The 26,319-nt window shown below is 41.4% G+C and overlaps 1 protein-coding gene across 6 annotated transcripts in view; it reads left to right on the top strand.

The window, feature by feature from the left end:
- TENM3 (teneurin transmembrane protein 3) overlaps nt 1-26,319 on the top strand; it is a 1,407,247-nt gene that overhangs the window by 539,423 nt on the left and 841,505 nt on the right. For all 6 annotated transcript variants that reach the window (XM_040418697.1, XM_040418698.1, XM_040418703.1 and 3 more), the window contains exon 4: nt 5,249-5,527. In XM_040418697.1, coding sequence (XP_040274631.1) covers nt 5,249-5,527 — 279 coding nt within the window. The remainder of the gene's footprint in view (nt 1-5,248; nt 5,528-26,319) is intronic.

The raw sequence follows: 26,319 nt of genomic DNA on the forward strand, positions 1-26,319 counted from the left end.
CATATTCTTTTACATTGTGAAGAACCTTGACCCATGACACATCCATCAGGTGGTACAGGACAGCCAATGGAGATGTTTCAGCACATGGACATACCCCCTACCTTATAAATAAACCCGGTATGGCCGCCATTTTACATTCAGACTTTTGCCAGTGTAGGGAGAGGTTGCTGTGTGGACTAGGGACAGACTGTTGGGACACCAAACACTAGCTAATAGGGCCACAAAAGTCCTTTTAAGGACTGCTATAGTTGTGCTATCGATAGGTGTGATACACAGAGGGGTGTGATATACTTATAATATACTTTATAACATAGAAAGTATATTATAGTGCATTTGTATTGTGCAGCAGTTGTGTGCGGTTCAGTTGTGATACTACAGCCACACAGAGTGCCAAACGCTATTGGAACAAATAATTTCTACTGGTGTGATATACCAGTTGCCCCCCCAATAAAACTGATTGAAGCAGGGGTGTTATATACCGATAATATACTTTCTATATAGTGCATTTGGGTAGTGCAGCATTTGTTTGCAATTTAGCTGCATTACCTCAGCTACAGATAGTGACAAATGACATTGGAATAAATAATTTCTACATGTGTGATATACCAGTTGCCTTCCAAAAAAAGTTTAAAAAAAAAGTGGGCTACAGTCTAATGGTTATTCAGTGGCCGCATAATGTACCTCGAGGCACATAATCACAATTTCTTTCATGTCAGGTAAATGCCTAATTTTTAAGGCCTGTACTCCTGTGGCCTAAAATAAAAATTTTCTAGGCTCCAACAGGGCACATTTCAGAGAATTTCTCTTTAAGACGCATAAAAATGTCCCCTGATTAAGATACATATTTTTTTTTAAAATTTTTGTCATTGATCCCCCTCTAGTATGTCACTGTCCATGTTGTGGGACTATTTGTGCACTTCTACTAAGTATTTGGTGGCTGCAAATATGAGCTGAAGGTTTTTCAGGCTGGCCTGCCATTAAAGTGAATGGGGCCCGCCGCAAACTTGCGGTTCGTGAACATTTGATTGCGTTTGCGCGATCGCGTTCACGAACCGTCCCGGACGATGCTCGTCCATCACTACTCATTTGCATAAATTAAAACTTTTTCTCAGCAATATGTGAGCATAGGACCATCACAGATGTCTTCAGCTACCAAGTGCAGATGTAACAGCTCAGCCAGGTGTAATCCTGTAATCCAGCAGCGGTGGCCATGCTTTCACACTATAGGAAAAAGGTTGTGTTCCTGTAATATGCAAGCATAGGTGGTCATAACCCTTGGACACGCAGTGTATAATGTGATGAAAAATGTATCCAGCCAGCAAACGAGGCAATATGGACAATCACAAGACATTATTAAGTGCCTTGTATTAACTTCCTCTACATAATAAATGCCATTTGCTGAAGTGAGGCAACCCCTTTAATGGAGGATGTGAGTATGAATCAGTTAAGGAAAGTTGTAAAATCCAGTCTGGGGGTGACTGCACGCAATGGAGCGGCAGGGTACAGTGCGGATTGAACAGCCGGCGGTGGCTTGCCATGCTAAACAAATACAGGCGGGTGCATTTTCCATTAGAAGCGCCATACGACACAGTGTAGGCAAAGACTGATTCTGTTTCCAGCCGGATGCATTGCTGTTTCCCCTCTAATACAGTAACATGCAGTTGTCTTTAACAAAACAGTAACGTCTGGCAGGATTATGTGGTTGATTAAAGTAATACAAATGAAGAAGATGAATATCTGTTGAACCAACAGTTTCCTCTATTTACCTGCACCGCGTGTAGTTCTGCAGTATGCTGGCGGAATGGTTTAAAGGATTACAGCGCACACTGGAGCAATGCAGATTTAGTCTCCTGTTTCTCCAGATACTTTATTATACTGTATGTTTCCATTTAAGTACCTTGGAAAGCTATACAGATAGATCTTGCCTGCCACTATATAGTGTAACAAGCACATATAGTATATACTGTACACTATATAAAAGAATATGTAGCAAATAATAGGGAAAAATTGAGTAAAATCAGAATATGACTGTATGAGAATTGGCTGCTTTGTGTTATCTCCACTAAAATCTGAAATGTAACACAAATGTCACAAAACCCAAGAACATTTCATCTTCAATCAATGACTGAGCGGGTTTTGTTTTTCATAGAAAATGACACAGATTCTCAAATTCCACCACCACTTGTAACTTTTTTTTTTTTCAATCCAGGCTCAAAGATAATTATCTATCTATCTATCTATCTATCTATCTATCTATCAATCTCATATCTATCTATCTATCTATCTATCTATCTATCTATCTACTATCTATCTATCTATCTAATTATCTATCTATCTATCTATCTATCTATCTATCTACTATCTATCTATCTCATATCTATCTATCTATCTATCTATCTATCTATCTATCTATCTACTATCTATCTATCTATCTATCTAATTATCTATCTACTATCTATCTATCTATCTATCTATCTATCTATCTCATATCTATCTATCTACTATCTATCTATCTATCTATCTCATATCTATCTCATATCTATCTCATATCTATCTATCTACAGTTTCTATCTATCTAAAAATGTAGACAAAACTGTCTCAACAAACTACGCTTTGCTGAAACCTCTGCAGCTTTCTGGATATTAGTTATCTCACCCAGCTGAGGTATCTGAGTGGGATATACACACCCTCCAGCACTGTACACATTACCACACTATCTCATATCTATCTATCTATCTATCTATCTATCTATCTATCTATCTATCTATCTCATAATTATCTATCTCATATCTATCTATCTATCTATCTATCTATCTATCTATCTATATCTTCTATCTATCTTCTATCTATCTATCTATCTATCTATCTAATATCTATCTCATATCTATCTATCTATCTATCTATCTATCTAATATCTATCTCATATCTATCTATCTATCTATCATATATTATCTATCTATCTATCTATCTATCTATCTATCATATATTATCTCTATATCTATCTATCTATCTATCTATCTATCTACCTATCTATCTATTATCTATCTCATATCTATCTATCTACAGTTTCTATCTATCTATCTATCTATCTATCTATCTCATATCTATCTATCTACCTATCTATCTATTATCTATCTCATATCTATCTATCTACAGTTTCTATCTATCTATCTATCTATCTATCTATCTATCTATCTATCTATCTATCTATCTGTCTATCATATATTATCTATATATATATCTATCTATCTTCTTTCTACCTACCTATCTGTCTGTCGGTCTGTCTATCTATATGTCTATTTTATTTATTTATTTATTTTCTACTTTTCCATTTGCTAAGCAAAAAGGTAGTAGAACATCTCAGGACTTTGAGTCCAGGTCCCACTTAGGTACAACCCCCCCCCCCCCCCCCCACACACACACACACCAAATATGGCAGCATGTCAGCAAGTCCTATCATTGTATCTCCATATTGTAAAATAAGAGGGTTTGACACAGTTTAGAGCAAACCATTTGGTTGTCACAGGCATTTCAGATTCCTGACACAATGGGGGGCATTTATTATTACTGTCCTAAATATGGACTAAAACTAGACAGAACAGAAACTGCACCTTATGCATCACAGAGGCTCTCGCAATGGGATAGATCTGGGGCATCTTGGTAGACATGTTAGGCTACTTTCACACTAGCGTTCGGGGCTCCGCTTGTGAGCTCCGTTTGAAGGCTCTCACAAGCGGCCCCGAACGCATCACCGTACTGCCCTAATGCATTCTGAGTGGATGCGGATCCGCTCAGAATGCATCAGTCTGGCGGCGTTCAGCCTCCGTTCGGGTGTCCGCCTGGCCGTGCAGAGGCAAACGGATCCGTCCAGACTTACAATGTAAGTCAATAGGGACGGATCCGTTTGAATTTGACACTATATGGCTCAATTTTCAAACGGATCCGTCCCCCATTGACTTTCAATGTAAAGTCTGGACGGATCCGTCTGAACAACTTTCACACTTGTAATTTTTTCTACAATATAATGCAGACGGATCCGCTCTGAACGCTAGTGTGAAAGTAGCCTTAGTTGCTTTGCTTTCCTTACACACCTCCTTGATGACCTACATACATCAATCTTTTGAGCCAAAATAATAGGGCTCATCGTTCATATATTTGATGCATTTTATTATTTCCCTCAACTATGTAACATTTTCTAGACATTTTTCAAAATTGCCTTGGGAGACTTGAAAAAGTATGCATGTAGTTCATATTATCCACTTTGTGCAAGGCAAGTACACTTGATTTTAATGCAATTTAACTATGAATTCTGGCTGATTTTGCTCAGTAACTTCTCCTTAGTGTTGGTGTTAGAGCAGTAGTCAAGGCACTCTTGTGGGTTTTGTGCTGGAGAATTTATGTGATAGAAATTTCTAAGCACTCCCCAAGTGATTCAGTCACTCATTTTCCTCTTTGACTCCTGCCAATATCTTTTTTTTTCAGTTTTTTTTATGAATAACTAGGAATCTCCATCAACATTGGCCATGGAAGGTCCACATAAAAGTCATTATCAAGGACTTAATAATGCATACTTCATCAGAGTACTGAAGGACTTAGCTTGCTTCCCAGCTTTGTATGAATCATATCCATCACATGAATGTTTGCATATGGCTCCCACATCCTAATGCACTGAGTATACATTGAATTATGATGACATTAATAATTGAGACCCCACCATTTTGCCCTAACTACCTTGAAAGTATTATATATAAATATATAATATCTATATATATAGATATTGTCAATCCCTCGCTCCAGTATATCATCTCATATTTCTTCTGTACCTCGAATCCTCTATAATAATATAAATATTGCACTGTTACATTGTGACAAGTGAATTTCCCCTCTAACCAACCACTTCCACCTCCCTGTCTTCTCCTTCTGCATTCCTCTCAATTTGATTCCTTTTAATGTGTTGCATTGACCGTGTCTTGCTTGTTTGCTGTTTCGGGCCCTCTTGACACCTAAGAGACATTCTTAAATTCTTTAAGTGGTTGACATCAAAAAGAATGCAACCCAAAGCCTGCAAAGTGCTCGCGACAAAAGAATCTACTTGACCATAACGCATGAATCTTACTCACAATACCATGTTTGATACCTGAGAAAGTCTAGCACTGAAGGCAATGTGTGTTTCACCAGTTTTAGGAAAAAATAACAAAAGTTTTTTTTCTCTCTCTTTTTCTATTTTATTTCTTCTCTCCCCTTTCAGGGCAGAACTTCACTTTGCGGCAGCTGGGCATCTGTGAACCAGCATCTCGTCGGGCACTGGCCTTTTGTGCAGACATGGGGCTTCCACATAGAGGTTACTCCATCAGTGCAGGTTCAGATGCTGAGACTGAAAATGAAGGGGTCATGTCTCCAGAGCATGCAATGAGACTTTGGGGAAGGGGCATGAAATCTGGGCGCAGTTCCTGTCTCTCCAGTCGTTCCAACTCAGCTCTGACACTGACTGACACAGAGCACGAGAACAAGTCTGACAGCGAAACTGGTAAGTCACTGATATATTTATAATATCTGCGGATAGATGGTGCTAGATACTGTACATAGAAAGATAGATTTATAGATAGATATTTATTTATATAGCGCCACCATATTCCGCAGCGCTTTACAATTCAGATGGATAGTAGATGGATAGATAGATAGATAGATAGATTACAATTCAGATGGATAGTAGATGGATGGATAGATAGATGATAGATAGATAGATAGATAGATAGATAATAGATAGATAATAGATAGATGATAGATAGATAATATATGATAGATAGATATGAGATAGATAGATAGATAGATAGATAGATAGATAGAATCCAAGGAAATCCACGGCACTTCCTTAAGTAAAAGCGTGTAGTTTATTCACCAAATAACAACGTTTCGGTTCGCACACTGGAACCTTTTTCAAGCAGTGATGTTTGATACATTGCTAGATAGATAGATAGATAGATAGATAGATAGACAGATATAATAATAATAATATTTATTTATATAGCACCACCATATTCCGCAGGGCTTTACAATTCAGATGGATAGTAGATGGATGGAAAGATAGATAATAGATATATAGATAGATAGATGATAGATAGATATTAGATAGATAGATATTAGATAGATAGATGATAGATAGATAGATAGATAGATAGATAGATAGATAGATAGATAGATAGATAGATAAAAATATGTTAATTTCTTGAGCTACAATGCAAACAAATCTGTATCAGGGCCACCAACTACCACTTTTATTTATAGTGTTGGTCTGTACACATGGGGCAAATGGATCTTTATACAGTAATTAAACCTATAGTTATATTCTCTATTAGTTAAGAAATTGCAGTAAGCTCATCTACCATTTTATAGAAAAGTAGTAGTCACAAATTGCCAAATGGCAAAAATTACAAACTCAGCCTGGTACAACTGCAAGTGTATAGAGACTAAAGATTTACTTTGTGATATATATATATATATATATATATATATATATATATATATAATATAGAGAGAGAGAGAGAGAGAGAGAGAGAGAGAGAGAGAGAACATATATTTATTTATTTTGAAAATGTACCATTTTACTATTTAGTGTTTTGTTGTATTTTTTTTATTGTAAATTATCCACAAAGCACCCAGGAGGTAGTAGCTACATATTCTCACTTTAAGGCTCCATTCAGACGTCCGTAGTGTTTTACGGTCTGCAAATTGCGAACCGCAAAACAATGACGCCGCACATCATCGGCACCCCATTAGAGTATGCCTATTCTTGTCCGCAGCTGCGGACAAGAATAGGACATGTTCTATTTGTTTCCGGAGCCGTGAACCGGAAATGCGGATGCTGACAGTGCACTGTGCACTCCATCCCAGTGCACTGTGCACTAGACATTTTTCAAAATTGCCTTGGGAATGCAAAATTGCGGAACAGATGCGAACCCATTCTACGGACGTGTGAATGGACAACAAGGGGTTATACTGGAAAAAATAATGATGACTTATACTCAGGATAGTATGCAGTGTGTATCGGTCGACACTACGGAGGTAGCGGGGTGTGCACGTGTCCTAGGGCAGGCGTCCTATGAAAATAGTGATAAAGAAGGATCGGCACTCACTGTTAGTTTCTTTAGGAATGCTTTGTTTATTGCCACATACTAGTGACGCGTTTTGGCAAAATATGTGCCTTCCTCAGACTGTCTGAGGAAGGCACAAATTGTGGCGAAATGCATCACTAATATGTGGCAATAAACGAAGCATTCCAAAAGAAACTAACAGTGAGTGACGGTCCTTCTTTATCCCTATTATCCTCAGGAGAGGTCATCATTATCACATCAGCGGGGGTCCAAGTATCGGCATCCCCACCAATCAGCTGTTTCAGGGAGCCGCTGCGCTTATCAGATCTCTGGTCAGCGATGCAGACCCCAGGCCGCTTTCCAAGGACAATGCCGTACTTCGTATACTGGCAGTGCTTGGTACTGCAGCTCAGCCCCATTGACTTGAATGGGGCTGAGCTGCAACTAGGCCATGTGACTGATGTACAGTGATGTTACTGGCCTAGGTAGAGGTTGCAGCGCTCAAGGCCTCTTCCAACATCTGATCGGCGGGGCTGATAGGCACCCCCGCAGATCTGATATTGAGGACTAGTATTAAGCGAAGCATTTAGAAAATCTTTGATTCACAACAAATCCAAATTTCCTCACAGTTTGGGCTAATAAATCAGTTTTTCCTAAAATTGGCGCTGCACGTGTTACAAAATTAAAGTAAGAAGCCCGGGAATGTGAGATCACCCATAATACCGTGCAGCCAGCCAATCCACAATCCGTTGTGATGTCATATCCCTATAAAACCCTCATCCCAACCGGTCTCCTCCATTGTACTGTGAGCTGAGCAAAGGGAGAGACATGGCAAGCACTCATGCGCTAGGGACAGTGTTGCTGAAAACGAAGAATAGAAATAGAAGAATATTGGAGAAGGAGAGTGCAGGGGGACTATAGGGAGACTGCAGGGAGAGTGCAGGGGGACTATAGGGAGACTGCAGGGAGACTTAGGCTGCGTCAGTTTTATTTATTTATTTCTACATTTACTTATTCCTACATCAGCCATAAACTATGATATGTATTTTAATACCAATAAGATGGGCACCTTTATTATCCTTATCATCCTTATCTTTTGCTGGTTTTACTTCCTAGGATAGTCAGCAAGATGCAGAGAGAGGAGGAGCTGGATGTTCCTGATGAAAATTTCTCATCAATGTTACATGATGTGGGAAAGGAGGAAAAGCAGATGGCAGAAGAAGGGCTCCCATCTGTAGGACAGGAGAGTGCTGGGGTTGGAGAAGTGGGTTTACTAGGGCCGATTAACATTCAGTTTCAAATAACCTGCAGGAGATTGCAGGCAAGAACAGAAATAATTTGCATATTGTCCCCCTACCTAACCACCCAAACCCCATACCAGCAACAGCCCATGTTCAAAGGTGCCATACGGCCATTAACAATGAAGAAAACCTATAAAGTGCAGTCTTCATTATTAAATGAAAGGCAGCTGCCGTGCGGTTCTTCATTGCAGCATCGCCACAACCCGACCATAGGACGGCCGCTCCATGTGGCCACACCCTAAGGCAGAGTGGCCTGGGTATACCCTATTTATAGTGATTTGTGACAAATTAATTCGGAAAGAATTGAATTTCTTAGTGAACTTCGTCAAAGTTGCTGACTCAAATTTCTCAAAACTTCGCTTTATCTCTACTGATGACCTATCCTGTGTATAAGTCATAAATATCCTGGATAACCTCTTTAAGGGGAAAAACTCATTCCTGACTCTAAATACAGCATTTAGAATACAGAATCATTTACACGACCATCTACGTGACGTCCGCTTTTGTAACACCCATTCAGAACCAATTAAAATATATAGTGCTAGTCACATAAACATTTTTTAATGGCCATTGAGTAGCGGCAATCAGATAATAGGAAATGTTCTATGGGTCTGTTTAGACAGGAGTGCACTGATCGAATGGCTGTTAAAAATGGGCACACTATGTAAAAAAAGGGGTTTAAAGAAACCTCATCCACTTGCACATGAGGGAACACTTGATGCACATTGGAGGCAGTAGAACCTCATCATGTTTCATGGAGTTCAGACTGCATTTGTTTGAACACATCATGTGACATAACTCTCGGAGCATCAGGTCCTGGTGCCTCAGTGCGGAGCAAGTGTTCCCTCGCACACAAGTGGATGAGGTGAGTACTTTTTTTTTTAAGAATCTGTTGGCACTACCAGGGGCCGAGAGGGGGCCATTATATATACCTGGGACAGAGTGGAAAGCATGTATATATGCCGGGAGCACAATGGAGAATGAATATATATATATTAGGAGGGCCCTGAGGGGCATTTTAGATACTGGTGAGCACTATGGGGGCCACTATAGATTCTGGGGGGCACTATGGTGGTCATTTGATGTGAGGTTTGGTAGCCCGGTAGCAGTGCCATGCAGTTGCTGCACCCAAAGCCACTTCTATGCTAGCTTACACTGAGCGGCAGCGGTGCTCTATGGCTGGCCCTGTCAATGAAATGGCCGGTAGGCGCTTCTTCTCCTGTGGGGACAGCCCATCACAGATGAAGAGCTCCTGGTAATGAGATGAATCAATTCATTTGAAATAATTCACTAATCTCTAGTCCTTAGTTATCATCTGGCTTAAATGAGTTGTCCCATGTATTTTAAATTCCCTTCCACCTCCCTGCTGGCCCTCTGAAGGTTAAGCATGCTTACCTAATCCCTGCCCCTCCATTTCGACTCCCTGAGTCGGCCACTGACTTTAGTCGCCATTTCAGTCCGCAAACATTTGACATGGAAGGGGTTACATGTGCTGTAGCCAATAACTGACGGCAGCGGTGACAGGTCCCCCAAGCTAAGCTTGGTGAGGTGGGGGGGGATTTAAAATAGAAGGTAATCCTGGAAACACCTTTAAAAGCGATGACCACCATAAATGATGCACACCACCTTTAAATATGCTATGCAGTCTACCAGCATCAGAACTTGCAACTTATTGAGTGAAATTCCTGCTCTTTCTATTCTTAGGAGTCATGTGGGTGGTCTCAGTAACCGACAGCCTCCCCTGTATAAGCATGCATACAGAGATAGCTGATAATCACTGATTAGGACCACCCACTGGACTCCTAAGCAAAGAAAGAGCCACAATATATAAAACACAGGTTATACTGACTTGTTTCCCACAAAAATATATATGAACCTTTTCTGCTCATCCTGGTTCTCTTTAAGGCATCGCGGACCCTGTCTGTGATCCCCATGAACTATGTGTATTTTAAGGCAGGAATCCTCTGAACCTCTTACCTTTTTCTAAGTTGCCCCGCTATCGCAGGTCTTCTGTACTTTAGACCTTCTGCAGAAATACGGCAAAGCTGGAGTCATCTGAGACATGATTACAGCCCAATGTCATCCTTCCTTTCAGACGTCCTTATTGTACAGCTCGATGTGCTGCATTGGGTACACATCTAAGGAGTGTAGCCTGGAAGAAACAGAATTATATTGCTTATTGCTATTGTTCCCAATTATTTTATGTCTCTGAACTCAGGCTCTGCACTTTCCATTTCTTCCCGCTAGCATCCTTGGCAGCAATGGGTTGCACTGCCCTCTATGTGGTCAAATAAATTATCACAATGCAATCACCAAATTGTTTTCATTTACTTCTCGGGGCTTTTCAGAGGCTGGTGATAAAGCCCCCTGGTAACTCCATGATATGCTGTGCTAGTTGTGAGACGTTCAGAGGAAGCACAGACGTATCCTCCTAGAAGATGAAATGATGGGATTGCTGCCTTAGTGATGCAGTGTTATATGTGCTGCTTGGCTCTGGAAGCCATCAGGCTGGTTTTCTCTGCAGACAATGTAAGTCACCCACATACACAAAAGAGGGGCCACAAAGCCGGCTCTTCCCAATCCGGACAGAATGCCATGTTAATAGCCATATTGTACAGCAGAGACATAGGGCTCTGTATAGCAGCAGGAGCTGAACCCAGAGAAAGTGTCTAAGTATTGCTCACATTTGTATGTTACTTGTTATTGTTATTATTATTATTATTATTATATTTATAAGTAACTCCATGGGTGATGTTTTGAATTGCGGCAAGTAACAAAATCAGTATTACCGCTTCTGACCAACTTGACACTGCTATTTCATCCAATATATATACAAAAAAAATCATTTTTCTCTTTCAACCACAGACAAGTAAATAGGCATGTGTATATTAAATACAAATACAGATTATCAGAAATACAGTATAATCCTGTACCATTTACATGATAATACAGAGATACGATAGATAGATAGATATAGAGATAGATAGATATGAGACAGATAGATAGATATAAGATAGATAGATAGATAGAGAGATAGATAGATAGATAGACAGACAGACAGACAGATAGATAGATAGATAGATGTGAGAAAGATAGATAGATAGGACAGATAGATAGATAGATAGATAGATAGATAGATAGATATTAGATAGATATATAGATATGAGATAGATATTAGATAGATAGATATTAGATAGATAGATAGATAGATAGATAGATAGATAGATAGATATTAGAGATAGATAGATAGATAGACCGAAGATAGTCATATAGATAGATAGATAGATAGATAGATAGATAGGAGACAGATAGATAGATATAAGATAGATAGATAGATAGATAGATAGATAGATAGATAGAGAGAGATAGATAGATAGATATGAGACCGATAGATAGATAGATAAATAAATAGATAGATAGATAGATAGATATGAGATAGATAGATATGAGATAGATATTAGATAGATAGATAGATAGATAGATAGATAGATAGATAGATATTAGAGATAGATAGATAGATAGATAGATAGATAGATATGAGATAGATAGATAGATAGATAGATAGATAGATAGATATGAGATAGATAGATAGATAGATAGATAGATAGATAGATAGATAGATAGATAGATAGATAGATAGATATTAGAGATAGATAGATAGATAGATAGATAGATAGATAGATAGATAGATATGAGATAGATAGATAGATAGATAGATAGATAATAGATAGATATGAGATAGATAGATATTAGAGATAGATATTAGAGATAGATAGATAGATATGAGATAGATAGATAGATAGATAGATAGATAGATATGAGACAGATAGATAGATAGATAGATAGATATGAGACAGATAGATAGATAGATAGATAGATAGATAGATATTAGAGATAGATAGATAGATAGATATGAGATAGATAGATATTAGAGATAGATAGATAGATAGATATGAGATAGATAGATAGATAGATAGATATTAGAGATAGATAGATAGATAGATAGATAGATAGATAGATAGATATGAGATAGATAGATAGATAGATAGATAGATATGAGATAGATAGATAGATAGATGATAGTCTTGCACAGCTGGGCGAGTCCTCTAACCCCATTGCCCGTCTATGGCAGGACTACCATGGCGATCCCCTAGTTGTATGGCTCTGAATGGAAGGCGTCCCCCTGTGTTTTGCACACTATGCTTTGTATCCCCAGTATATTTGCCTCGGATTCCTAACAGATGTTTCTACAGTTATCCAATAGGAAATCTCATCATCGTCCCAATGACCCGTGGGAACTCCGAGGCTTAGAGACTATTTTCCGGGAATATAAATGCTGGTAACTGAACCAGTAAGTACTTCAGCATCCAGGAGGTCTCTAGACCCTATAATGCCCCCGTTCAAAGGATGCCCAGGTGTAAGTGCTGTGAAGAAAAAGCAAAATCTGCCTCAGAAAGGAAGAATTCCTGCTTCAAGATCCCCCTTTGTTGGGAAGCACTCAGTCCTCTTATTCAGTTCTTTCTTAATGGAATTCCAGGCAGTACGGGGGTTTATTTCTAAGTACCCCATCCATTATAGCTGTGCCGTGGTCTCTATTGACATAGAAGAAACAACGGTTTCCAAACTAATCCAGGAATCGTTGAATGAAGGTCTGCGACGCACTTCAATAGAGGAGGCGAGAGAGCCCTAACTCCGCCAGGAGAGATGGAAAATGCTGGGAGAATTATAGGATTTTGTTTGTCTGTTTGAAAGTTCCCTTTGTGGGGAAACAGGGTGGGCCGGAGGGGGGACTACGCATGTCACCTGTTATCCTCTGCGGAGGTTTAAAGCAAGTGGTGATAAAGTTTATCCCCAGGGCCTGTTTGCAATCAAAGATGTCTGTCTATGCTCCTCTTGAAGACATCTCAAAGAAGTTACAAAATCCTAGGATGGATGAGTGAGCATACAGAATAGTTTATTATCAGTGCTCAAGTGATTGAAGAACAAATGTGATCATGCTTTAAACTTTCTGGCTGATGAGAGCAATTGAAATCACAGTAAAGAGAAGAGCGTGGCCCTTGATGTGCATTAGGGAAATGAATTACAGTGCAATTAAAATCCACAGAAGTGCTATATCTAAACACAGGACTTTACCTCCTATATACTGTATACCGGGGATGGACGGCCTACAGATCGCTCCGTAAGCATCACGTGCACCGTGATAACTTACTTCAGATGACATACTCAGCTCTGCTGCACCTGTACTTAGTATACACTAATCGCTAACATTATATTTAGTGATGAGCAAAATATTTATAAATGCAATTCGGCTGCTTCGCCGAATAAAAAAAAAAAAAAAAAACTGCATCGCCATGAAGCGCATTTCTTTGTAAGTAGCGGGTGCAATGACTGCGCCACTCCCCAACCATTGTACCCCTCAGATGCCGCGTTCATACACGATCGCGGAATCTGATATTAATAACAGAGTGTAAAATTAAAAATAAATAAATAATAATACTTCCCTGAACCATTTGCTCACGACAGACCGGCCACCACCATCTTGGCGCGAAATCTCACGCAGCCTGAGATGACGTCATCACGCCAGCCGGCGTGGTGACGTCATGAGTCACCGCAAACGGGATTTCGGCCCGGAACGAGCAAATGGATCAGGTATTATTATTTCATTTTTTTTTTTTACACTATTTCAGTTTAAATCTACCGCGAAGCACAAGGAAATTCGGCTTTGGCTACATGCACACGATCGTATGTGTTTTGCTGTCCGCAAATTGCGGATCCGCAAAAAAAATGGATTACTTTCTTTTGAGGATCCATTGTAATAATGCCTATCCTTGTCCGCAAACTAGAAAAAAATAGGACATGCACAATTTTTTTTTGCAGGGCAACAGAACAGACGGACATACTGATGCGGACAGCACACGGTTTGCTGTCCGCTTTTTTTGCGGACCCATTGAAATGAATGGGTCCGAATCCTATCCGCAAAAAAAAAAAAGAAACGGACACGGAAACAAACAACGTTCGTGTGCATGTAGCTTTTGCAGAATCCAATTTATCCTGAAATTCGGATCGAAGTCCACTTTGTGGACTTTGATTCACTCATCACTAATTTTATTATTACAAAGCCTGTGTAAGGAAATAGAAAACGAATGGATCGGGGGGTTTAAACAGCAGCTAATAAAATGTAACAAGAAATAAATACATAAGTCAATTTCCAAACTATTTTTCTGATGGCCTATAATTCCAACAGATGGTTTATAATTGAGCAATATGGTTGCTGAGATTTATAGACAGCCCCGGCAGTGCTTGTGTCAGATGGTTGAGAGGACCCAGGGGAGTAATGCACATGACCAGATTTTGGATCAGTTTTCTATGGATACATGACATAGCAATCTAATCTAATCTATGCAATCTATTGGATCATACTGTACCTATGTCTGCATCCAATTTCACGAAAGGCCAGTTGCATCTCATGCCATGTCACGGAGGTATTGGGTGACACATTGGGAGGCATATGGCGAACCAAGAATCCAGAGGCATTCAGAAGCCCATAATTCAGAGTTATCAATGTTTCCCCATGCAATGATAATGCATTACTAATTAGTTTGAATGCTTTCATTTGATGATGGTGAAGATGGGCCATAAAAACTTTGAGGCAGACTTACTAAGACTGCCATGACCAATGCCACTCTTAGTATGAAGTTCATTGGTACCAAATTTATTAAAAGGCATAGGCCGGACACATTTCCAGGCAGTACGCGCACCTGAACTTAAAATCTACACCAGCCCTGAGCTGTAAATCTGTCAGTCCGTGCGGGACCAATCCAACTGTTCTCGACACTTTTTCAAAGTGGCAAGAGGAGTGAAAAGTGGCAAATCATGGTGCAAATATGGCATATGATAACTGTTCCTGATTGTGTTTTCTAATAGTCTCCTACATTAATTTCCTAAAATGACTTGCAGTTCTTGGCACCCAAGCTTGTTGGTAGAGAGAAAACCATTCAATATAGTTTTTCAGAAACATATTAACCCTGTAAGAGATGCTTCAAGACCACCCCATGTGCAGCTATCAGCAACTGACAGCTATCTATGTATACACACAGAGAAGGCTATCAATCACTGATAACTCTTCCCCCGTGTACAACTGAAGTCAGAAAGAGCAGAGATTTAAATGTATAAATTGCTGCAACTTTGTGTGTAGAACCAGCTATACTTGTCTGCAAAACTGACAAAAATAGGACATGTTGTATCATTTACAGAGTGGCCGCATGGATACAGACATTTTTTGCAGCCCCAAATGGGTCCATGTGGGATCAGAAAAGGGCATAAAGTACATTTGTGTGCAGGAAGCCATACTGAATCTATTCCCACAAAACGATATACCAGACTGCATCTCCTGCTCTATAACATGCTGCCTGCATTTTACGGTAACAGGTCCTCTCTAAAGGGGTCGTGTAAATGACACATAGTCTACATTTTTCAATCCAGCACCTGGATCGGAATACTTTTGTAATTGCATGTAATTAAAAAAATATTATAGCCAATGATATATTCAATAAAACCTATCTGTATAGCGCCACCTGCTGTTTGTTCTTTGCTTAATTATTTGTCCACCTCACAGAGCTGGTCGAAGGTGCTCAGTTTAAATCTTCAACTGCCACCAGCCATATGTTCTGTTAGAAGCTGTGGCAGTAAGGGTGAGTTCACACCAGTTATTTGGTCAGTTATTTCGACCAGTGATTGTGAGCCAAAACCAGTAGTGAAGGCTACTCAGAGATAAGGTGTAATGGAAAGATTTGCACCTATTCTGTGTTTTTGACCCGCACCTGGTTTCAGCTCACAATAACTGATGCAAATGATTGAAGTATGAACTTGACCTTACAGAAGGAGAGCTACAGCAGAAAGGACACACCCTGAATATAATCTAGCAGAACACTTGGAGCAGTTAATGGGGACTCTCTGGATCCATGTGCGGTATAGGGTTGGCTGCAGCTTTGTGAGAAAGGTATTGTCATGTACTACATTACCGTAGGTCTGATCTTCATGTTGTACGTCAATTATGGCATAATCCCTTTAAGCTTTGCATGGTGCCCAGTAAAATCAAGGGTTAGCTGTCAATTGTACTTTGCAGCAGCTCTCTGCTCTGGCTAATAGAGGAAGGTCTGATACTGCTATTCAGAAGACTCATTCATCAGTATGACATCAATAGATTCAATTGTGTCCATATACACTTATGTTATACGCTGTAGGGACAAGAATATGGGGCTATTTATGGGTCATTCCTCATAGACATGGTAGAAATTCAGTGATAATATTTTAGGCAGTAAAACCTAGGACAGTTCAATCTGAAGATGTCCTGGCTGCAGTGATACTGTATATGGATAATATTTTTGCAATGCAGCATATCTATATTTCCGTACATTTCAGGTAAATTCTGTCTGTGGACTTTCTGGTGCCTCTCTTTTTCCTAGAAAGTAAAGGATGTCTCGTACAGTTTGTGGGTTTTTCCGAAGGTTTTACCTCCATAGTCGAGCAGCATTTGCAGAGCTGATGTACCGGATCTCCGCATACCAAATTATTAATAATTAAAGCAAGCCATAAACTGAAACACAGCGTTGAACCGTGTGATTTTATTGTTTAATGGTGTCTGCAGTGTAATCTGGACTCCCTTTCAGTTTCATTTTCTATTAGCGTATTCGCGTTAACCCCAAGATTTCCTGGTCGTTCTTTTCTGATGTGGCTTCACGGAGCTTTTAGAAGCTGATTACGTCAACACACAAGAATACGGCAGGGCTAAATTTATTAATCCCCCCCCACCATATTTACTTAGGCTGGCCATACACTTTAGATGGATGTGGACAGGACCAACCACTTTTGTCATGATCGGTAGAGATTATAGAATTTCTTAAAGTTCCATTGGGGTCCGATTCCTGAAAAATTCAACCCGAACCAAAAATGCTATGATTGTCTAGAAAAGTCTCTCTCTCTCATCTCCTCTTAATTCTTTTATGGAATCACAAAAAATTAGAATTCAGTTCAATAGAATCAGAATTTATGAAAAAGTTTCCAAATTTTAGAGTAGACTCATCTATAATAATCGGCCAACCATTTAATGAGTATGGGGGCCTCCTAACTTGATTTCTGAGTGCCAGATCCCTTTGATCTCAGGGAGATAAGTCGCTGCTAGATGTATCTGGGAGTGACTTTCTCCCTGAACATACCTGTGGAACACACCCAGCACACCTTGGATACTAGAGTTAGCAGATGGTGGTTCAACAATTATCTTTTTATCATAGCTTACAATATAGAAAAGAATTAGGCTCCATTCACACATCCGCAATTCCGTTCCGCATTTTGCGGAACGGAATTGCGGACCCATACATTTCTATTGGGCCGCAATACGTGCGGCCCCGATCCGGAATTGCAGACCCGCACTTCCGTGTCCGCAATTCCGATCCTGAAAAAAATAGAACATGTCCTATTCTTGTCCGCAATAGCGGACAAGAATAGGCATATTCTCTTAGTGCCGGCAATGTGCGGTCCGCAAAATGCTGAATGCACATTGCCGCTGTCCGTGTTTTGCGGATCCGTGGATCCGCAAAACACACACGGATGTGTGAATGGACCCTTACATTTAATGTAATGAATGAATGCAAAGGCACCAACTCCCTGTAGATGAACTAGGGTCTAGCCCTGCCCCTGAGGAACGATAATCTTCATCTATTCCCATATTGACAATAAAGTTTTGCCAATAGCACTATTAAAGGGAATCTGTCACCAACCTGACTGGTTTAAACTAATCGCATTGTTCAGCGGGACACAAAGATATGACACATATGTTGCCTGTGTTTAGTTTTTCAGATCCTCCAAATTTCCAAAAAAGTAGTTGTTATGATATGCTAATGACCCATCGCAAGTCCCCAGGGGCGGAGTGTTTGCCTTAAAGGGAACCTGTCACCAGTTTTATGGTATCCTAACTAAGGGCAACATAAATAAGTGACTGATTCTCTTAGCACAATGCTGGGTCACTTTCTTTAATTGACCCAGTCAATCTGCCACCATCTTGTATTGAAAAGCTCCAGCTGATAATGATGAGTCATTAATATTCATGAGCTCCTGACTCTCCCCGCCCACCTGCTGCTGAGTGACAGTTATTTTCCATATGAATCAGCAGCAGGTGGGCAGGGGAGTGGCTATAGCTCTGAATTAAATATACGCTGGACTCAATGACATCACGCCGGACTCCAATCAGCTCATTAGCATGCGGCATGCGGCATCTTTGTGTGTATATTATGGGGTAACCATCTGTCACACCAGTAAGTGAATACATCTAAGGTACTTTTTAGTAGTTAATGATTGTATATAATTAGTTAGATTATAATCAAATATCCACATGACAGGTTCCCTTTAAGTGCTGAGGCCCCTCTGCTTTACTCGCGCCTAACTTCTCCCCTTAGTGTTCTTCAGCCGGCTCTGTGTCAATGTGACATCATTTTCTCTGTAGCCCAAATCCTGTGCCTTCGCACATCATAGCCAGGCCCGTGCCTTCGCACATCACCGCCACTGTGGGCAGAGGCACAGAGATATGCAGTGCACATGCGCTGGTTACTGCTGTCTGCTCGTGCTGCGCCATTTCTGTCACAATGATTTCACACCAGTAACCGGCGCAAGTGCCTTGCATATCTCTAGGTCCAGAGGTGATGCGTGAATGTGTGGACTTTGGGCTACAGGACAAAATGATATAACACAGGGCTGTCCGGAGAACACTGAGGGTAGAAGTTAGGCGCGAGCAAAGCAGGGGGGTTGGGCACTTGCAGCAAACACTCCACCCCTGGGTACTTGTGAAAGGTCATTTGTAAATCATAAAAACTACTTTTTCGGCATGCGACAAAAAAATTGTAAGTTGGGAAGTGAGTCAACTTCTAGGAACCCAACAGTTCTTGAAAAATCTAAATCAGGGTCATGTTCCTAGTTCTGAAATGAATAGGAGAAAACGAAGGTGACATGCCATCCTGTTTTCAGATCCCATATTTTATTTTAATCTTTTTGTTGTCTTTTTTTGTGTTTTCTGAAAAATATAAGACTAACAAAGAGCGATCTATAATAAACATGGACCGAGCTGATGGTTAAAATGTTCTACATAGTTCATCCTTTCTAAGAAGGGAATCCCTTACGTAAACAGTCTAGAATGTAAGCAACAGACAAGCAGAAACAATAGGAGTAAACATACTAAGTGCATTTTCCATATCAGAGTTAAGTGCATTACGTGCAGTGATGAGAGTGATCAGAGTAGGTGTAAGTGCATTTAGTGTGGCAGAGAGGGTAATGTAATAGTTGGTCTCAGTGGAGAGGTTACCGAAAAGTTTGCTAAGATAGGTCTGAGTCAAGATTTTAAAATGAGAAAGATGATGTCTGGAAAGGATAACAAAAAGAAATGCTGCAGGCAAGGAAATGGATGCAGTGTCTTGTGTGAATAGAGTGCAGTATATGGTTATGGACTTACAGCAGTGAAGGAGGATCCTGGGTGATACAAACCGCCACCACCTTAATGAATTTAGGAAGGCTTTGCTTACTAAATCACATAGCACAATTGAATCAATTCCTGGCTCCACATAAGCTATTTACACTCAGATGATTTGTTCTTTGCCTCGAAAAAATCTAATATGCTGTACTTTAAGTTGCCTTTGTAGAAAGGGGCAGATTTGCTGTATTTATTAAGACCTAGACCTTAGAGGAGATCTCTTAAATCTGTTGTCATCCAGACTAAATCAAATTCGTGGTGGTCTTTTGGAAAAACGTATGTGTTATCTCTCTCACATTTATGGAAATAGAGAATGATGTTTCTACAATGCTGCTCATGTAAAATTGCTATACTGTGAATTATACGATAATGTTAGGCAAATAATAGTATCTAATAGTGTAATGGTGCTACAATAGTGCCTCAGAATGAACATATACGACTGCCATACAGTGCCTATAAGATAGCTGTATACAACCAATAAGTAATCCCATAGCTCCAGGATGCCCAACCTGCAGCCCTCCAGCTGTTGCAAAACTACAACTTCCAGCATTCCCAGACAGTCTACAGCTATCAGCCTGCAGCAGGGCATGGTGGGAGTTGTAGTTTTACAACAGCTGGAGAGCCGCAGGTTGAGCATCCCTGCCATAGACCCAGGATGCCCAACCTGCGGCCCTCCAGCTGTTGCAAAACTACAACTCGGAGCATGCCCGGACAGCCTACAGCAGGGAATGGTGGGAGTTGTAGTTTTACAACAGCAGGTTGGACATCACTGCCGTAGACAATACCACATTAAAAGGTAGAGTCAAGCAGTGAGTGCTGAGGATGAGTTAATGGTGGTATTCACTGCCTTTCATAATTGCAGGCCATTTATTATTATTATTATTATTATTATTATTATTATTATTCATGCATGTAAATTTTTTATGCCTAAGAATAATGGTCCCTATACACGTTGGTGTATTGTAGGCCGAGCGGGTTTAGCCGAAATATGACCTGTATTGGGAGCTCCCGACTACCCTGACATGTCAACTGATTTGTTTTCACCTGATCCTTTTGTTCTCCCAGTAGATAAGCCACCTGAAGAGTCTGGCATTAGCTCTCGTCCAGTGGCGTAACTAGAGTGTTATGGGCACCAGTGCAATCTTTGGATCACCCCCCTTCCTAATTTATACAAAAAGGGGGCAGTTAAGCAGTGCAGCAATTTTATTTTACACTAAGCCCAATACATGGCTACACTCACCCAGTCCCAACTAATAAAATCTGGCCCTACCTCATCCAGGGTGTCGTTGGCGTTGGCGTGATGTCCACTGGATCCAGAACAAGGTCCCTGTGGTGATAGAGAAAATAGAATAATCACATAAGGAAGGGATGGTGACTGCCTCTTTGAAATCACCAGCAGGGGGCGCTGTGCTGGCCTGTAAGACTGAGCCATGCCAATGTATAGCAGGGTAATCTAGGACATTTCCCCCACAGTAGTTATGCCCACTTTTGTGCCCCCACTGTAGTTATGCCCAGATTTGTGCCCCTCACAGTATTTATGCCAGATTAGATGCCCCCTCACAGTAGTTATGCCAGATTAGGTATCCCCTCACAGTAGTTATGCCAGATTAGGTGCCCCCTCACAGTAGTTTGCCAGATTAGGTGCCCCCTCAAAGTAGTTATGCCAGATTAAATGCCCCCTCAAAGTAGTTATGCCAGATTAAATGCCCCCTCAAAGTACTTATGCCAGATTAGGTGCCCCCTCACTGTATTTATGCCAGATTAAGTGCCCCCTCACTGTAGTGATGCCAGATTAGGTGCCCCCTCCCAATAGTTATGCCAGATTAGGTACCCCCCCGCAGTAGTTGTGCCAGATTAGGTGCCCCCTCAGTAAAGATGCACACTTTTGTGCCCCCTCACTCTAGTTGTGGCCCCCCTTTTGCCTCCAGTGCCCTCTCCAGACTGCAGCTTTATGAAAGAAAAAAACGCAAATAATTACCTTCTTCCCTGATGACGCACTCCCACACTCACATCGCGCTGCTGGCTGTGCTGCTGGCTGGGTGTGCGCGCCCCCCTGTCTCTGAACCCCCCCTTGCCTCTGTGCCCAGGCCGCATATTATACATGTTTGAAGAGCGCTCTGACGGGGCTAGGCATTGTCACTGTACTTCATGCTGGGCCCCATCAGAGAACTCCCGTTACATGTGAGTGCAGCGGGCCCCCTCCGGTCACAGTCGCACCCTCTACGACCGCGATTTTTACGCCCCTGCTCTCGACTTTCTCCCCATTGACAACACATATCTACTTAGCTGAACTGAACGTGGATGTGTATGAGGGAGTGAGGAGAGGTTGCTATTGGCCAAATGATCTTTTGTCCAAAGTTATTCAATATGTATCACCAATTTAGAGGGACACTTCTGTGAGAAAGGGTGTTTTTGAAAACTCCATATTCATAGAAAATATATATTATTAATTATTCTCTGTTTTACTTCTTAATTTTGGCAGTACTTTGTCATTGAAAATTATATAAAAAATATTGTCCTCAAAGCAGACAGCTAAAAGTCCTACATAAATAGGTAAATCATTATTAGTTTACTCTTGTTGTGAGGGAAAGATGTTATCTGTTAGTATAATAGTAGATTAGTAGATTTGGCATACCAGTATGACAGCTCTATTGTTGCAACGATGGGTCTAGATACAGATGCCCACAGAAGAGCATTGTAATGTGTGATTCTATAATTGAGTTACTTATTCCCCTTTTATCTCTGGCTGCAGCGAATGGTCTGACTGAGCAGGTCAAGCAAGGCCTAAGGCTATTTGCTGTGCTGAAAGTCCAAACAAGGTAGGAAGTAAAAAAGTCAAGACTGATAGTAGAATACATGGATTGACTTTAAAAAAAACTACCGGTATATCCAGAATACCATCCATCTTTGTAAAAAAATAAAAAATATATAGAATATTCATTTACATATAAGCTGTTAGGCCTCCTGCACACGACCGCATGGCTTTTCAAGTGTTTTGCGGTCCGTTTTTCACGGATCCATTGTTCCGTTTTTTGTTTCCGTTGTGTTTTCGTTTCTGTTCCGTTTTTCCGTTCCGTTTTTCCGTATGGCATATACAGTATACAGTAATTACATAGATAAAATTGGGCTGGGCATATCATTTTCAATAGATTGTTCCACAAAAAACAGAACGGAAACTGAAGAAATACGGATGCATTTCCGTATGTGTTCCGTTTTTTTGCGGACCCATTGACTTGAATGGAGCCACAGAACGTGATTTGCGGGCAATAATAGGACATGTTCTATCTTTCAACGGAAAAACGGAAATACGGAAACGGAATGCATACGGAGTACATTCCGTTTTTTTTGCAGAACCATTGAAATGAATAATTCCGTACACGGACCGTATACGGAACGCAAAAAACGGCCAGTAAACGGGCGAAAAAAACGGTCGTGTGCAGGAGGCCTTAATATGTGATCAAAAAAAATGTATGGCAGTGTCCCTTTAAACGTACGGACACATGTTCAGTTTTTTTTTCTCATTTCTGCAGTTTTTGAAGCCAAAACTAGGAGTGGATTCAAAAAAGAGAAGTCATATCTGTCTTTAAGGCCTCATGCACACGACCGTTGTGTGCATCCGTGGCCGTTTTCCTTTTTTTTTCGCGGACCCATTGACTTTCAATGGGTCCATGGAAAAATCGGAAAATGCACCGTTTTGCAGCCGCATCCGTGATCCGTGTTTCCTGTCCGTCAGAAAAATATGACCTGTCCTATTTTTTGGACGGACAACGGTTCACGGACCCATTCAAGTCAATGGGTCCGTGAAAGAACACGGATGCACACAAGATTGGCATCCGCGGCCATGATCCATGGCCGTAGGTTACTTTCATACAGACGGATCTGAAGATCCGTCTGCATAAAAGCTTTTTCAGAGATGAGTTTTCACTTCGTGAAAACTCATATCCGACAGTATATTCTAACACAGAGGCGTTCCCATAGTGATGGGGACGCTTCTAGTTAGAATATACTACGAACTGTGTACATGACTGCCCCCTGCTGCCTGGCAGCACCCGATCTCTTACAGGGGGCTGTAATCTGTACAATTAACCCCTCAGGTGCTGCACCTGAGGGGTTAATTGTGCATATCATAGCCCCCTATAAGAGATCAGGGGCTGCCAGGCAGCAGGGGGCAGACCCCCTCCCTCCCCAGTTTTAATTTCATTGGTGGCCAGTGCGGCCCCCCCCGGCCCCCCCTCCCTCTATTGTAATATCATTGGTGGCCAGTGTGCGGCCTCCCCCGGCCCCCCCTCCCTCCCTTTATTGTATTATCATTGGTGGCCAGTGTGCGGCCCCCCCGGCTCCCCCTCCCTCCCTCTATTGTATTATCATTGGTGGCCAGTGTGCGGCCCCCCCGGCCCCCCCTCTATTGGATTAATATCATTGGTGGCCAGTGTGCGGCCTCCCCTCTCCCCCCCCCCGATCATTGGTGGCAGTGGAGATTCCGATCAGAGTCCCAGTTTAATCGCACTGGGGCTCCGATCAGTAACCATGGCAACCAGGATGCTACTGCAGGCCTTGTTGCCATGGTTACTTAGCAATATTACAATATTAGAAGCATCATACTTACCTGCTGCGCTGTCTGTGACTGGCCGGGAGCTCCTCCAACTGGTAAGTGACAGATCATTAAGCAATGTGCCGCACAGATCTGTCACTTACCAGTAGGAGGAGCTCCCGGCCGGTCACAGACAGCGCAGCAGGTAAGTATGATGCTTCTAATATTGTAATATTGCTAAGTAACCATGGCAACCAGGCCTGCAATAGCGTCCTGGTTGCCATGGTTACCGACCGGGGGGGAGAGGGGAGTCCGCACACTGGCCACCAATGATATTAATCCAATAGAGTGGGGGCCGGGGCGCACTCTGGCCACCAATGATAATACAATATAGGGAGGGAGGGGGGGCCGCACACTGGCCACCAATGATAATACAATAAAGGGAGGGAGGGGGGGCCGGGGGAGGCGGCACACTGGCCACCAATGATATTACAATAGAGGGAGGGGGGGCTGGGGGGGGGGCGCACTGGCCATTAATGAAATTAAAACTGGGGAGGGAGGGGGGTCTGCCCCCTGCTGCCTGGCAGCCCCTGATCTCTTATAGGGGGCTATGATATGCACAATTAACCCCTCAGGTGCAGCACCTGAGGGGTTAATTGTACGGATCACAGCCCCCTGTAAGAGATTGGGTGCTGCCAGTTTCACGATCTAACTCATATCCGACAGTATATTCTAACATAGAGGCGTTCCCATGGTGATGGGGACGCTTCAAGTTAAAATATACCATCGGATTGGAGAAAACTCCGATCCGATGGTATAAAAGGGACTCCTGACTTTACATTGAAAGTCAATGGGGGACGGATCCATTTGAAATTGCACCATATTGTGTCAACATCAAACGGATCTGTCCCCATTGACTTGCATTGTAATTCAGGACGGATCCGTTTGGCTCCTTACGGCCAGGCGGACACCAAAACGACTTTTTTTTCATGTCCGTGGATCCTCCAAAAATCAAGAAAGACCCACGGACGAAAAAACGGTCACTGATCACGGACCAACGGAACCCCGTTTTGCGGACCGTGAAAAAATACGGTCGTGTGCATGAGGCCTTATACATTCTCTCCTTTTATGTTCCACTCCTGATTTTGGCTTCAGAAACTATGGTAGATAAAAAATAAAAATAAATGTGTGGCCAAACTCTTATATGCCTCCAATAACATAAATTCACTAGACTGAAGCATTGTAGTGCACTTTTGGTTAAAGCGGTTAAGGTATAAAAAATACTTTTTACCTATCCACAGAACTAGTAAAAATGTGCAAATAATTAGGGACCCCAGTGATAACTATAATGAGACCAGGACAGAGCCCATTGACTCCATTGTGTCACTCCATTGCAGTGAAGTTTGAGTGGAGTGAGAGCAACACATGTGCTCTGCTGCTCCACTCAATGGGCCAGATTTATCATGACTCTGACAGCTCACACCACTTTCACATATGGCTAAAGTCAGTTTTAGCCAAGTCAGATTTATGATCGGCCCTTTAAGACTGTAATAAATGGGGTCTGACGGTAGCAGTTTATCCGTCAGTAAGCAGCTTTACAAAAGTCGCACATCTTTACGAAAAAGTCGCACGTTTTTATGAAAAAGTCGCATGTTCTATTAAAAAGTCTCATAAGATAAGCATGGTCCTCACTGGAGTGAAATTGTGACTTTTTTACGACTTTTTTGCGACTTTTTAAATAGTCCCAATAATAAATCTGTCTAGAGATTCATTTACATAAGAAAACACACCCACTTTCAGAAAACTGGCGAGCATAGTGCAGAGCAGAAAAAAGTCGCAAATTTGTGCGCAGTTTTAGCGTTTGGGACTTTTTTTGGGACT

Source organism: Bufo bufo, chromosome 2, assembly GCF_905171765.1.
Source record: "Bufo bufo chromosome 2, aBufBuf1.1, whole genome shotgun sequence".
In the NCBI taxonomy this organism is placed as follows: Eukaryota; Metazoa; Chordata; class Amphibia; order Anura; family Bufonidae; genus Bufo; species Bufo bufo.